General features: G+C 42.0%; 1 protein-coding gene across 3 annotated transcripts in view; it reads right to left on the reverse strand.

Moving 5' to 3' along the window:
* TMEM272 (transmembrane protein 272) overlaps window positions 1-16,089 on the reverse strand; it is a 25,831-nt gene continuing 9,742 nt past the window's right edge. For 2 of the 3 annotated variants that reach the window (XM_077173719.1, XM_054655046.2), the window contains 3 exons: window positions 14,621-14,680; window positions 8,267-8,349; window positions 1-5,104 (listed from right to left, as the gene is read on the reverse strand). In XM_077173719.1, coding sequence (XP_077029834.1) covers window positions 4,742-5,104; window positions 8,267-8,349; window positions 14,621-14,680 — 506 coding nt within the window. In that variant the 3' untranslated portion in view covers window positions 1-4,741. The remainder of the gene's footprint in view (window positions 5,105-8,266; window positions 8,350-14,620; window positions 14,681-16,089) is intronic. The other variant, XM_077173720.1, reaches the window with a different exon arrangement.

The raw sequence follows: 16,089 nt of genomic DNA on the forward strand, positions 1-16,089 counted from the left end.
TCTTATGCACTTACACTCATTTTTATTCAAATGAGACATTTGGTAGAAAATCATTGTTACAAACACATATACATGATTTCTCAGAATTCCATACAATTTGTTCAGAAATCTTTCAATATGACATTGTTCTTTTCAGCACTTTCCTTGTACTATGCAATATCAGGTGGCACTTGCCAGCCTTTTTTATTTTCCCTCAAGTACTATACTTTCTAAAAACATTTTTTGTTTCTTCCTATGGCTGATACCTGAGGGATCTGCATCTACTCCAGCAGTGAACAGGAACCTGAAGAAACCTGTGCCACCAAGCAACAGTTTCAATTTGCAGTCCTGATGTAACAATCATTTCTGTATTACATGTAGAAATAGAAGCGTCCTCCTTGTGATGCAAAGTCCCTACCAACTAGAATTTGGAGAATATTAATTATCTGAGAAAATATTCAAGATAACTTACAGAAACTGGTCTAATTTAAAATGTTGTACAATATATATGAGTTATCATCAGTTTCATCTTTGTAGCCCTTGGCCTGTAAAGTCAAAGCATTTAGGATCTTTTACACCAACTGTTCCTATTTCAGGATCTGGGACATTTGAAACAGGTCTTGGCACAAAGAAGCAGAAGCTATTCTAGGTTATTTTTTTTTTTCTGCACAGTTACCTTGTAGTTTTAAAGTCTGATGTCTTGGGACCTCATAAAGCTCAGAGCAAGTGCTCTGTGAGAGAGATCATCTTCTCTTACAGCACAGCATTCTGGTTTCCAGTCCTGAGAAGATGAGGTCTGTGGTATGTCTGATGCTCTTCTTTTCTCTCTTCTTTGGGCCAGCAGGTAGGAGCTGTCTGTGTTCAGCATTTGGAGTGAAGGGTTGCATGTCTGTCTGCTGCTTCTAAAATAGCTGTGGAAAGCTACTCTCTAGGGCTTTGGAATCTTATGCCTATTGCTAAAGAAGGTGGAGTAGTGGGAGGACAAATATACTGTGGAAAATAAACTGTAATAGGTGTAACTTATTTCATGGCTCCTGACAGTGCACTTGTATGTGTGTGTATAGAGTCAGTGTGTGCAGACAGAATTGTCTTTGGGTCTTCATATTACTAGATTTCTGTAGTACTCACAACTAGCAGTGAGCTGGCTATCCTAGCCATTGAAGTAATGTATATTTTTTCCTTTAAATACTGGAAATAGATCTTTCCTTCTCAAGAAGGGGAGCTGATATAACTGAAACAGAGCTGGTTTCCTGCATTGTAGTCAATGTTGAGTGCATAATAATTAGCTTAAGGGTGTATTTTGTTCAGTTTTTCAGTAGACGTTTATATAACTGTGGGAAGAAAATTAACATTTTCAATTTGTAATTTTAGTCTAGTGGCAAAATTCAAATTAAACATTTTAAGGTGTAGACTGTATTTTCAGCTGCTTGACCTTTGGGCTGTAATGACTTAATTCCTCCACAGCTGTTTGCTGAGGAGCCACACCTACTTCTGTAAGGAAATGAGCATTTGTCTGGGACACCATCATTTTGTGGCAATTCAAAATGCTGCTGCTTGCAAGTTAAGGTGCTGTGGCCTGTACACACGTTCATAGTTTGCCCCTAAGTGAGATAAAGTGTCTTCAATTAAACTGTTTTCATTTAGATTTGAGTGCTCTTGGGGCAACTTGAGAGAAACTATGCAGCTGGCGGGTCAGAAGAGTCACTGTGACTCAGGTGTATCTAATGACATGTCCAAACCAGGTATCCCTGCTCCAGTCCTGCAAGACTCCAGTCTGCTGAAAGTGCAGAAGGCATGCTTAGATTCCTTTGGGCACAGAACTGATGGCTCCAACTGTTTTGGAAGTGTTGATGTTCTCACTCGTATGTGCTATAGCGTATTGATGTACACGTGGTAAAGGTAGATTCTATCAGTGCAGAATTTTTCTCTCTTGGTTGTAGCAAAGTTTTTTGGTTTTGTTCAGTTTTTATAACTTCAAAATATTTCAAAAATGTATTTTGCCTCATTAATACAACCTCTATAAATTTGTGTTTGTACCAACCAGGTGTTGAACACTAGCACAGTGACTTAGCAGCACTTTCCCAAGATGTCAGTGGATGCCCTGGGTTCTCATATCTGAAGAATTAATCCTCCATGTCAGACTGTAGAGAATCAGTCAGTCTTAGCCTCCATGAATAAGGCATAGGCCTCAGGTTTAATGTTGTGTGGCTGAAATTTGGCAAATCATTGCACATCTGCTGAGCTGCTGTAACCATGCTCACGAAAGCACACAGCAACACAAGACAATGTCACCTTACAGCTCTTCTCCTCTGGGCTGAACTAAAATCTCCTCTTATTTGCTCCAATAGGAGAACATCATCACTTGCTGTGAGGTCACTACAATCAGTTCAGACTTAGGTCAGGAGTATAAGCCCTTAATTCCTGGTGATTAAGAGTGATTCTAGCAGTATTTTCCAACAGGGAAGTTTGTACAGGGGCCCTGTGGGTGGAGCTACTTTTTTGTTAAATTTCTTGTGCACTGTCAACTGAGTATAATTTTCTGGTTTTACGCCTGTTCCAGGCTTCTGGGTAAAGTTCCTGTGTAATGATAAACAGCTGCTCTGTTGCATTTGAGTGATGGATGGAGTTATGCCTTCTGATAGGCAATTTCTTAAACATTTTGGGTTCTTAACAAACGAAAGATGCTCTCCACTGAAGGTAAAATCCCATAGATCAGTTCAGAACTGAACCCTGAAATCCTGAAGCCCGAGTCATGAGCCATTGTAGTGTTTGTGGTGGAAAAGAGGAATTCTAGCATTTCACCATTGGCAGCAGTTATGTTTCAGAAAAATGAGGGGCAGTGGAGAGTGTGGTGGAGCAGCTCTTCGGGGAAACAGAGCCAGTGATTTTTCCCAGATCCAATCTGAGGCCTACAAATAAAAGGAAAGATTTCCACTGGTCCCATTTCCCTACATAAAACTGTGCATGGCCTAAGCCAGCAGTCTTAGTAATACCTATTCCAGGGATTTCTGAATGGGGCGGCCTGGCTGTGACCTGTCCTGAATGGATGCTGCAGAACAGAGGAATGCTACACTGACGCTGCCCTCATGTCAGATTATTTCATCTTTGTCCTACCTTCTTTCTAAGATTAGTTCTCTGGAAATAAACAGTTCATAAATCTGGGGCCTGAATTAAAATCCTTGTAAACCAAATGCAGGCTTATCTATACAATAGCTGGTGAGATAAATGTTCTTGTTTGAAGACAGGTGGTTCCTACAGATGTTACACTGCTTTCAGGCTCAGTCCCAGAAAGGATGGTTGAGCAGATCCTATTCAGCTGTGGCATATTGTTGAGCTCTTTTACATATTTCACCCTTTCACAGGCATTTTATAACCCTTTTGGGTTTCTCTAAAACACAAGTTTCAGCTGTGTGGGTTTTAACAGACAAAATACACAAAACACACATCTTTTCCTGTGCCTTGGGCCACCCTCAAGCTCATCTAGAGGGGAGCCCCTCCATTTTGACCACATTAACATAAGTGCATAAGAGCAAAAGCAGAAAGAGCACTTTTACACTGCATTCATCAACACATGAAAAAACAATCTACCAGGACCACTTCTGGGGTTGTTCCATTACATGTCACAAAAAAAAAATTGTCTCTCTGCATGCTGGTGCTTTTAAAGCTGCTGCTGCTGACTGAAAAGCTGCTTGCATTACATCTGTCCATTAAGTACAGATTTCCATATGTACAGCACCAAGATGAACAAATCAAATGTACATTCACACCACAACCAGAGAACTGCTGTAGAGAACACATCTGCCTGAAATTCTCACATCCCCACCCAAGTCTTGTTGTTGTGGTCTATATTCAAAATACCAAGGTAACATCATCAGTTTTTCTATGAACTTGATCACAATGGTTTGACAGTAATCTTTGTGTTAGTGCAGTATTTGCAAATTACTGCTATAGAAAAAGTGTATCCCCTGACTGGGGAATGCTGAGCAATGTTGAAGCACCAATCTGACACTCAGTAGTTCGGTTCTTTGTTCTGCCAAAGACTTGCAAAGCAGCCTTGGCTCAACTTTGGATGTATTGGATATATATGGATGTATTCTGGTTTAGCCTCAAAGTTAGATATAGATGCTTCCTAGTCCAAGTTCAGAAGAGACCTGAGGGCCATATTCAGGCTGCCTTTTATACAAGCTGGTATTGCTATCACAGCTGCTTACTGGCCAGTCTGACAGGGGCCTGAATAGCTCTCTAGTGAGCATCTCGGTTACTATCGGAGTCCACAGAGTCCATGAGCTTTGCTAAGTGGCCTGAATACAACCCTTTGTCTCAGCTCCCTCATCTGTAACTCAGGGACAATAGCAAACCTCAGCAAGACTATGGGGAGATGTTCAGATCCCAGTGAAGAGGACAACATGGCTACTTTTATAGGCAAAGATGTACTGTGCTATATACAACATAAGGGGGACCTGGTTTTAGAGGGGTTTGCCATCTGCAAGAGCTCCCTCCTGGTAAAACATCCAGAGTTAAAAAATGGGATGTAAAAGTTAGCAGGAGTATACCCTAGCACCTGCAGCAGCATTTTTGCATAGACTATGCTGTATTCCAGCATAGCTATTTCCAGATGGCACTGTATTTTTTAATTTCCCCTTGAAGTTGACTGCTATCACACATATATATCATACAACAAAGATGTACACAAGGTTGAATTATTGCCTGTTCTTTGTTGTACACGCTTTCCCAAACATCTGGAGATTTATTTATGTAGCATTTAGTCTTCCTCAGAAGAGAATCTTTGCCTGGAAAAACAGTATATGCAGCAGCTACAAAAGATAAGGAGAAACAGAACAGTATGGCTAATAATGAGAACACCAACAGCAAAAATGTACAGAGTTTTGTCACAGTAATCCTGAGGCTGATGAAAAGGCGGGATGAAATTTGGCAGATACACAGAAAAAACCCAGTAGTTCCCAAGAATGAACCAGAGAAAGAGGAAAAGACTGAGGGTTAGGTGGACGTAGTACTTGTGAGCATTCTGCCTCCAGGGATACTCATCGTCGTCATCATCATCAATCACAACAGACTTGGAAAGCAGCTGCCTCATCCTGGTTGAGTCGTACAGCAGGAGAGTCACCTGGAGGCATTGGGGAGAAAAGGGAATAAGTAAAGTGGCTGCAGAGAGTCTGTACACCTTCTGGCCACTGACAGTCTTTGGGTCAAATAAAATTGGATGTGGGAAAACAGAAAGCTAAGGAGCCACAAATGAGGCAGGTACTTCTGGAAAATAATGCATTTTTTCCTAATAGGTTATTCACCAGTGGGGGTCATACACTGGAAAAAAATTGCTGATGGAAAGGCATGAGAACAGATTGTGCAGGGAGATGGCAGCAGCTCCCACGCTGGAGACTTTTAAGAACAGATTACAGTAACTGCTAAATGACTTAAGTAGTGTAGTTCCTGCCTTGTAGTGGGTAGATTTTTCTCTTCTAACTCTATTTTTCCATGGTTATAAAGTTGGATCAGTTTATATCAAATTATAAAGCATATAGACTATGACTTAAACCTCAAAGAAATTGCTTTAGATACTTGCAATGTACTGTTGTCAAATTTTCTTCAATTAAGTGCCATTTTCCCAGATTGCCCCATTCCTGCCTTCAGTCAAAACTAGCAGAGAAATATGTGAAATAGCATGATGCCTGGTGGTTAGGAAGGGCTGGTATACAGGGAAATGCAGTAGGACTCATCAGTGATGCCTGGATTTCTCATTTAGTCTTGACAATACAAAGAACACAGGTAGATTCACTGGGGTTCTCAATCATGTTCTCTTTCACAGAGTTATAATCTGTGCTCATTTTTCTGCTTGAAATGAAAAAGAAGAGCATCCCTCATTTTACACTCTTCTTTCTCCAGAACACTGGCCAAGGAAAACCTGTTTGGGTGTGTATTTTTCCAGGCTCAGATTTTATTCCATGTGCCCCATTTTCAATAGGAAAAGCTTAGCAAGAGAATCCAGAGTTTTCCCTTATTCTTTCTCTTCTCTGGAAAACTGTTTGGTTATACATAAATGATTAAATATTTGTTCACAAAACCAACTGGTTTTCCAGCCCAGATGTTGGTACCAGTTTTTGAGAAACACAGTTTAAAGTCCAAGCACCAGCATAGGCAAAAAAATGGTGTTTCCACTGATGTCTCACATCCAGCTGAGCACTCAAAGCAACAGGCTTGCTCAAACTATCATCTTTTCATATGAACATTTGCTTTACACAGACTCATGAGGCACTGGAGGGATAAACCTGCCTGGCCAGTGGCTCTGAGGTTTCTGCATGAGGGTGCCTGTGGCTGTGCTTCAGTCCACTTAGCTTTCAGCTCAGCACTCCGGTTCTCAAGCTCAGCAGTGAGAATGGGGTTAAATGGCAGATGAGTATTGGGTTTGAGGCAGTCAGAGAGACCTCCCAGGTAGATTTATGGATCTCAACTGCATTTAAGTAGTTCACAGAAAGTGCATTTAATTCTTATGGATATTGCCTTGCCAAGCGTGATTGAAGAAATTGCTGGCAGTCGCTCACATTGTTACTAGCTGCTGAACATACATTTATGGAGCAGCATGGCATGAATTCAGCAGGCCTCTCTGGGTGCTCTAGGATGGTTCAGTTGCCTTGGTGAACAGTTACCATTGCTTTTTAAAAGACTGGAGGTGGTAAAGAAATAGATGAGGAGCCTACAGACTGCACAGATCTGGGCTAGAATGACTTGCTATTATATGATGTCCATCACAGGACAGCATCCTTTCAGACTTCATCCTGCACCCATTCTGTGACCTTTTAACTTTCAGAGTTCAAGCGAGGGCACTGCTGGATGAAGTCAGTGCAGTCCAGTGAACAGAACAGAGGGCACAGTTCAGACGGGCGAGAGACTTGAATTTGGCTGCAGACCAAGTGCTGAGATAACACGTGAGTGAAGCTAATCAAGTTCTGACCAAATGCATTGCCAAACTGCAAAGTAAGCAGTCCTGCTGTCAACTGAAGTAAAATTCAAAGCATTTTTTGATGTCAGCATCAATATTAACTGATTCGTTTGCCACCTTAGTTTTAGTGAGAAAAACTGACTTTTAACAGAAATGGCTAAGAACGAGTCAACATTTTTTATGAAAGCTTCAGTCCACTAGCCTCAAAATTGCCTTTCAGTTCTGCTCTAATATTTTCTAAACTATTATTAAATGAACCTTTGATTATACAGATAAGTCCACTGGTGTGATTGAATGACTAAGCATTTGCCAGTAGAACTCACAACGCAGCAAATTCCTTGTAACAAGATTAAGCACTTTTTTTTTTTTTTCCATTTTCTTATTTACTGACCAAAGGTCCTTGGAGGGCATGATTCATATCCCAGTGATGTACTGTGGTTTTGTTGGGTTACCACTTTGAAAGAGTGCAGTGAATGCAGAGACCTGTAGAGGAGGATTCTTTCCTCTTTCTTTCAGTCCTGGCAAAGAAAATGGCTAGAATTGTTGTGGTAAGGCTCTTCATGCTCCCTAAAAGCCAGTTAACACCATCTGCAAAGGACTGTCAGAACAGGGTGGATCCTTTAGAGTCTATACAGAGTTATATAGCTTTATAGTGACCAGGGTTTATCACAGGTATGAGGGTGCCTCTACTTGTCAAACTGCCAGACTAGGGCTCAGCAAAGATAGAAGTGAGCACAGTCCACTAGAAGACAGATAGCTGTGGTTAGAAAATGGTGCATCTAGATTAATAAGCCTTGCTGTGTTGCAAGGATATATTTACTTTGTCAGGAAGTGATTCTGCTGCAGTCATTTACTTCTGGCCAGGTCAGAGTGGGAGTAAATTGAACTTGTGAAGGACTATGTACAAACACAAGTGGTTTTGTAGTACTCCCAAAGCAAGGAGAGTAACTTAGCTTTTTGTCCTATCTGTATGAAAATAATGGAGAAAGATTTGACATGCTTGGAGGATTGCTTGTGGAAAAAGGACCCCATTTACCACAGGCATCCATGTTAAGTAGTCATTTCCCTCAGTAGGGATGGTAGCACAGATGCTGTGGTGCAGGAGAAAGTCACACCACAATGTGTGGGACAATGCTGAGCTCATTAGCAGCTCACTTGACTGACAGGTGCTTTTGGTGCTGGAACAAGCACAGCCTGATCCTGTAGCGCTCCAGCACTGGGTGCATGTGGCTGTGTGGAGCTATCATCATGTCTTAACTAGCAAGTCAGAGTCAAGTCACACAAAATATTTTTCACACACAAAATATTTTTCACACACAGAAGGCACATTACCTTTAAGCTGCCAATCACGCCACCCACCAACAGATATAAGGGAATCAGTGGCTGAACTGGGCAGTCTTCCAAAAACTTCATTCCTGAATGGCAAAAATGGATGTTTGTTATCTCAAGTGACCAGATAGTGCAACAAGCTGTACAGCAAGAATTATAGATGCTGTAAGTGAAATGTCTTGCTTACACCCAAGACTTGTATCCTGTGTCTGTTGAAAGGGGGGCTGAATTAAAAGAGGGCTGCACCTCCCACTAGAGGAGTGAGGGCCATGAACAAGCAAAAGGCAAGAGAAGGAAGAGAGATAGCAAAGGCAAAACCAGCATTACTATTTTCTGGCAATACTAATTGCAGCCACATATAGGGTCATTAGCTTCAGCCACAGCTCTTTGTTAAATGAACCATTGACTGAGCTGGACAGGAAATCAGTGGTAGAAAATTCGCTGAAAATCAAAACTACAAAAAGAAGGAATTCTGATAAACTTCCCCCAGGATTTTCCTGCTCATTAGTTCCTATAAGTATGGCATGTTCCTTAGTCAGATGCCTGGAAGCTTGGGAGCCAATACCCGTGGGTGCACCTGGAACTGTTTTTGCTTTCCAGGCAGCTGATAGGGAGCTGTAGAAGCTCAAGTTTCCAAGCTGTTTGGGTTGCTGAAGGATAAAAGAATTGGTTGTTATGGAGCTGAGGACCCTGGCAACCCTCAAATCTACTGCAAGAAAGAGAAAGTTGGGTAAGTTTTAGGGAAGAGAGTGTATGGCTGTGTGAGGATGTTGCTGGCAGTAGAGACTGAAGCTTGTGATACAGGTCTGTGGCAGTGAAACTCATCTGTCCAAATATAGATGTCTGCAATGCAGGCATCCATATGTGAACTAGTTTTCTACACTCTGAAGTCAATAGGGAGAAATAGGCACTTGTAAAATTCAATTCATTTTTCCTAAGAAAGGCATTTGAAATGGGTTGGGTGAGTTGGTCACTGAAAGCACTTCTGTCTCTCCATGGCTGTACAAGGAATCCAGACAGCCAGCTGTAGGTACCTGTAAGTTAGCTGGGATGAATCCCCTGCCCAAGTCTCTTACCCAATGGCATCTTCAGAAATTTTAAACAGTTCATTACACTGTAATTTTATTGATATTTATCCCATGTTTCAGGGCTTTGACAGATCAGTTGCACAGGGTAGAAAGGATTTTCTGTTTTCTTTTTGCTATATAAATAGTTTGCAAGGAGGTATTCTGACTTTTCTCTGAATAATTGGGGTTACCTAGTTGCAGGATACCAAAAGGAATGTGCAAGTCTTAGTGCTAAGCATCTCTCAGGTGAAACATCTTGCCTCCATTTTCAGAACTACACTGAATAGGAGGAATTAGGAAAGAAGTACCAGTGGGTTTTGGTTTGGTGGAGTTTTTTTTGGTTGTTTTGGAGGGGTTTTTTGTTTTGTTTTGGTTTTTCTTTTATATAGCTGTAATCCTGTTTAGCTTGTCAATTTGCCCACCAAATCCACTGCTAGTGCTGGTCCATAACATTGCTCATGTCCTGAACCTCTCCTGCACTCTTTGCTGGCATAATACAGGTGCTCTGGATTGTGGTTGCTTGCTACAGGTCTGACTTTAGTCACAGGACATGGGACAGTGTTTTGTGGTCTGCAGTTTTGTGATCCCCTGTGTGTAAGGGCTCTGGACTCTTCTATACTAAGCATTTATTACCAACCTTTGTATAAATGAAAAAGGCTGCACTTAGATGGATTTGGACTCTCTCGCCTTTCATTCTTATTACAAAGCTGTGATTTTTTGGCCATTTTGCCACTATGTAACACTGGGACCTGATCAGACTCCCAGCTTTACAGGGGTGGGCAGCAGGGAAATTGTCACAAATTACATCAAATTCATCAGAAAGCTGCTGCCAAGGTTTCCAAAGTTCTTGGCCATCTAAAAGCCTGCCACAAAAGCAGCTGGCCAGGGATCACTGGGAATATATTTCAGTTTAGGAACCTAGGCAATTTCTATTTCCAATGTGTTAACTGAGATTTCAATTGGAGGGGGGAAAAAAAGTCAAGAAAAAATGCCTTTCTTTTTTTTCTCATGCTACTCCGATTCTCTTTCCCAGACAAATCTATTATGGAATCCTTTCATATATATATATATATATATATATATATATATATATATATATATATATATAACATGATATCAGTCAGTCTTGGGAAGGATTTGAGTGACAGACAGCAGCACTCTGTAGGTTTTAGGAGAATACTGCAGACAGATATGAAAGCAAAAGAGTAGGTCAAAGCAGGTGATACAGTAGTAACTTTAAAAATACACCCCAAGGTGTGAATAGGAAATGTGGACCTACAGTTGACAGATGGGCACTGGTATTTGTTACACTGAAATCAGCAAATGTGCCAATCAGTTCTCACACAGCGTGTTTGGTTTATCTGGGAGCACCAAAACTTGTTGGAAAGCAACAGATTCTTTCCCATAAGCAACAGATATGTTCTCCTTTAACTGCTAGAGATGGGATATATGGACCATGAGAGATCAAAGGTCTACTTCTACTGCAGTGCTCCCTGCAAGCCAGAGCAATCTGTGGTTCAGAGTGAAAAGCAATTGAGCCTGACCACAACACAGACCAGCACAGGAGTCCAAATGAATGAACCAAAGACCTCTGCAAGGTCAGACACAGCCTGAACAGCATCCAAAGGGGAAAAAACAAGAGATGGGAGACTTGGGAAAGCAGAGGTACTTGCACATTTTACCTCTTGGCTACCACAGAACAACACTGCAATGGGATCCAGGACACAGGGTCCAGCAAGTGGAAAGAGCACTTGTGAGCAAACAGGATATGAGCTTCTCTAAGGGCACCATTTGGGGGAGTGCTCTGGCATGGCCCATAAAGGATTGCTACCAAGTATCCTTGTGACTCATGATTATCCATGAGATGAGGGGTCAGGAAGAATGAAAATCAGTACAGCATTGGTCTCTTTTTATCTGCTTTACTCTTCTCAGCTGAAACGGCTGAAGTACACCCATAGGAAAGGAGGGCTGCTTATAGCAAGGCTGATCTGCTCTTTGGTGCCTACTACACAACTTTATTCCTAATGGAAGGCAGAGACCTCAACATGCCAGGCCATTTTCAGGTGTTCCTCGTGGATGGCTGCAGCTGCCATCACTTTTAGCACAGACCTCAGTCGAGCCCTGACTGTGGGCCTTACACTTGGATCTAGTGCTGCAGAGAATTTATCTCGAAGAAATTGCTTTTGGGCACCATTTTATCAGAAAGCATGTCAGCATATCAGAGGACTGGCTGAGGGACTGGAATGCAAGGAAAGATTGTGTAAACAACTACTGCTAAAGCACAAAACTGGTTCCCACGTAAAGGCATAGAGTAAGAGAATAGGCTTCAGACGATTCTCAGGAGCATTTGAGATTTGAGGAATTATTTGGTGTTGAGTGTGAGGAGTAGTACTGGGTTAAATTTGAACAGGAGGCAATTTAGGCTGCTTATTAAAAAAAACCCATGTCATCAGCTTTCAAATGTGGTTTAGCTACCCTTAGGATATTCTGTATATAAAGGTACTCTGGACAACATACAAGAACGGGTTATTGAGAGTAATCCTTCGCTGTCCCGGAAACTAAAAAAAAAATTTAAATAAATCTTTATATCTTTGGAGTGTTCAGTGAAAAAAGGGATCTTCTCTGCCAGTAAAAGTGAAAAAGCTGCTAAACAATCTATGGCTTAAGTGATGTCACAAGTCTGCGGCATGGAAAATATGCTGAGTCCTTTTCATGTATCTTGAATTATACTGTGATTTACAGCATTATCGAATTTTAAGAGTGTATGATATCAGGGTGTAATTATTACTAGGGCTGCCTGTTATTAATCTCTGAGTTTTAACAAGTATTTTATCTCTCAGTTTTCCTCTGTAGGAAGCAAGAGCCAAAATGACTGGAGGCACATCAGCAAGTTTTTTTCTGAGATTGTGGCAACAGAATATTATCAGAAAATCATAGGATTTTGCTTGGAAAATAAATATCAGCATTTTCCTTGACATTTCATTTTCCTAAAAATACCTTTGCTGATATGGAGCTGCAGGAAACCAATATCCTCTGACAACACTACATTATAGTGTTAATTTCAGTAAGTTGTGGGGGAAAAAAGAGCTCTGTATCTGATGCAGGAGATATCCAGAGCTCCAGGCTAATATCTTACTATAGACTTTCCACTTCTCACTGATCTTAAAGATACTGTGAAATATTCCTGAGAAATTATATTTGCAAGTGGTCAGATTCCAGACCTGGATTCATTTCCAGAAGGCAGGATGTCAGTATGTATGGAAACCATACCACATTTTGTATTATACCTTCCCATCCCTATTTCACAGTTCAGGCATATTCAGCCTGGGGAAAAGCTAAAGCTAGAATCTTCTTAAGGGATAAATAGCAATTTTAAGTCATGGATAAATATAAGAGCAGAAGTGTTGAGATGTAGCAGTTCAGTCCATTTCCCTACTTCCTAATCGCTCCCCAATCCCTCGTTAGAACTCCCTGGTTCCTAATTAGGACATCCTAATTGGAATCCCACCATAGTCATGAGTGGTACTTTGAAAGCCCCAGATTAAGGGAATAGCACCAGCTGAACACTTATTATGTGGGTTTGGATAACTATCCATGCCAATGGGCCAGGCATCACAACTGCCTTAAGTCACCTCATCTCAAGGCAGACACCTAAGAGAGGGTGTGGGAATTTCCCTTAACAGCCTGCAAGGACAACACACAGACCTCAGCCTGGCTGTGGATGCACACAGTCTGAGTTTAGATGGGATGCAGCTTGCCCTCAGCACCTGCATCTAGAGTTCCTTTGGACCATGCTTCATGAGGAACGAGGCACCAGGTGAACAGCTTCTCAAAGACAAGGGCTCTTGAGGACTTTGAATTCAAAGTGATCTGGATACACTGGAAAAAGGCATTCAAAATCTACAAGACAAAAACTGATAGAGCAAAACACTGTGTGTAGGGGAGGAAACTTCAAGGTAAATAAAAAACGAGCTATGTCTGGTAGGGAGCAGCACTGCCAAAAACCATCTGGGCTTACAATGCACCATAAACTAAATTGGAGGAAATGAGTTAGTGCAGAGAGACCATGTTTCATCTTGAGGTGTGTTTACAGAAATCCTGCATGTTAAACAGAGGAGCTAATTACTCTGCACTGCTCATTCCTCAGGTCTCAGCTGGAGGCCTGTGTTACATCATTCTTTTATTAATAAGGAAAAATACTTACATTGCACAGAGGTCAAAGGAGGGAGGTAAAAATGGAAATAAAAAAAAAAAAAAGCTACAGAAACAGTGACCTGTGAGGTCAGGATGAAAGAATTAGGTTTTTAAGACCTCTGGGAAAACAAAAGAGAAGATGGAGCAGGGTTATAATAGCAGCCTTCAAACAGTTCAAAGGATCTCTTGAGTAGGACAGTGACCAATATGTTTTTGTGACCACAGTGGGCAGGACAGGCTGTAATCTGTTTCATTTGCCATAGGAAAGATTCTGGTTGGATATGGGGAAAAATATTTTGTCTTTGAGAGCAATAAAATGTTGAAATAGCCTCCTTGGGAAGCCATGGAATTTCCTTGAGCAAGAGCAAGTCAGACATCTGTCAGGGATGCTGTGAGCACATGGGCCTGTCTGAAAGCAGAGGTGGATTGGTGTCTCCACTGATGTTTCTCAAGTGGGGTTCACAACCCATATGGAGGATGTGAAAGACTCAAAGGGAGCAATGAAGTGTTACAGAAAAAACAAAGATCTATATTAATGGTAAGGGAAAGGTGATGTTTAAGAAAAGAGGGACCTTATGCAGTTTAAAAAGGTATAAAATTCTGCAGCTCAAAGGATTTTCCTTTCTTAAATATTTGATCTTGAAATGCTACTCACAAATCCAGCCTTCGAGGGCAGATCAGCCAAAAACCAGGTCTGACTTTCAAAAAGGTGGACAAATAGCAGTCTACAACATCTCTTTTTCCCTTCCAGCAATATGCTTCTATAATTTTTTGCAGTGTAGTTAATACAGAGGGATCCTGAGTAATGAAATCTTCTCATATGTCAGATTCTGAGCTTCCTCCCACAGACAAAGCTGGGTTTTGAGGTAAAACACACTGGAGGGGTTTTTAAGATAAACAGGGTCAGAATTCAAGTACTCCTTCATTCCTGATACAGAGTGTGGGCTGAGATTCTGTCTGAAGCTAAAGTACCAAGACAGGGGTTTAACAGTTGGAAACCCTGAATTTTCCAGTTCCTTTCTTCCACCAGATATGTTAACCTGCCACAGAGTGCCAGGAAGTTTCTATTTTCAATTTACTTTAGTTGACAACTTACCTATAAAAGTCATGGACAGTGGTAAGGCAAGGAAAGCAAGGAGCCCAAATATAAAGCATGCTGTGAAGGAGAAAAAAAAAACCAGTGTTATTTGGGCTAGTTCAAGTTTAGAGGCCCGCATTTCCATCTAGTTCTTTACAGATGCTCTGTAAATCCACACAATTGTGTAGGAAGAAATGCAGTGCACTTGATTGGGGTGGGAATATCACCTGTGTGGTGCAGCATTTGCGGTGATGAGACCAGCACATGTTTTATCACTTCCAGGATGCAGTGAGAGACACAAACTGCTTTTGAAGCTACTACTTGCAGCTTGTCTTAATCCAAGGGCAAGGAGTCATCCACTGCTGCCTTATCCTGCATCCTTTTCAGAGGCACTGCCAGGCGACTGTGCAGTAACAAATAATTCTGCATCAGCTGATCCATGGCAACTGATGAGCCGTATCTGTTTGCTAAGCAAATAGCAGCTTTAATGCCATTCCACTTACTTTTCACTGATAGCTAAATAAACTGTCTTTATCACAGATGTGAATAGTTTCTGGCTGGTCTAACTCCCTGACCCAGCTTAGCTCGCAAGCACAAAGGCAGCTGCGCTGTTGCAGCTGGAGTGGGATTTGTCATTGGATAGATCAGCTTAAGCTGTGTGGAAGGATGCTCTTAGGGGTACACACAGACTCTCCCTGGGGGTGAGTGGACCTGAGGGGCTTACCTACTCCCTAGAGAGTTGCTGGTATATCTGAGCCCTGATATTTCCCCTACACAGCCAGGTGCTGCAGAGGGTGAGTGTTTACCTTCCCAGTGGGTGAGGGACACTAGTGTCTAGAACAGTGTGAGCAGCCTGTCTCACAAGAGCTGTCACCTCCGTGCCTAATCGTGAACATTTGGCAACACTAAAGTGAAACGCTGCCCTGCCAAATGAGAGTAAAACGTAATGAGGACATTCTGTGGCAAGTGTCCCTTCAGAGCCCTCCCAGAAATGGCTCAGGCTGCAAGTGGGTGCCTCAGGGTGCCAAAGTGCAGGTGGGCTTAGATTGCAGAGGGGCTGAGAAGCACACGGATAAGAAAAGGAGTAAGACGTCTCCTTGGAGGCTTGCAAAAAAAACCTTGGAGCAAGTATTTGGATTTGGCTTGGGACCAGCCCTTTCCCTGGGTAAGCTGTGTCCTGCAGTTCCCCATGCCAGAGATCTGCAACCTCTGCAAGGTGCACGGTGTCCCCCTGGCCGTGCAGGAGCAGGGACGCTGCCAGCACCCTGCGGACATTGCCGCTCTGGAAAATTCTGCAGCACTGCCAAAATACCACCCTCAGGCTGCCTTAGAGAAAAAGGGCAACATCACTGCCTCTGTTTTCCAGAAGGAGAAACAGAGAGGACATAGGAGCAGCATCAAAATTCAGAGCAGATCCATCAGGCTTTCTGACTCGCAGACACTTTTCATGGGAACACACCATCCCCCACATGCTGCTCGTGTTTTCT

This window comes from Agelaius phoeniceus, chromosome 2, assembly GCF_051311805.1.
Source record: "Agelaius phoeniceus isolate bAgePho1 chromosome 2, bAgePho1.hap1, whole genome shotgun sequence".
Lineage (NCBI taxonomy): Eukaryota > Metazoa > Chordata > Aves > Passeriformes > Icteridae > Agelaius > Agelaius phoeniceus.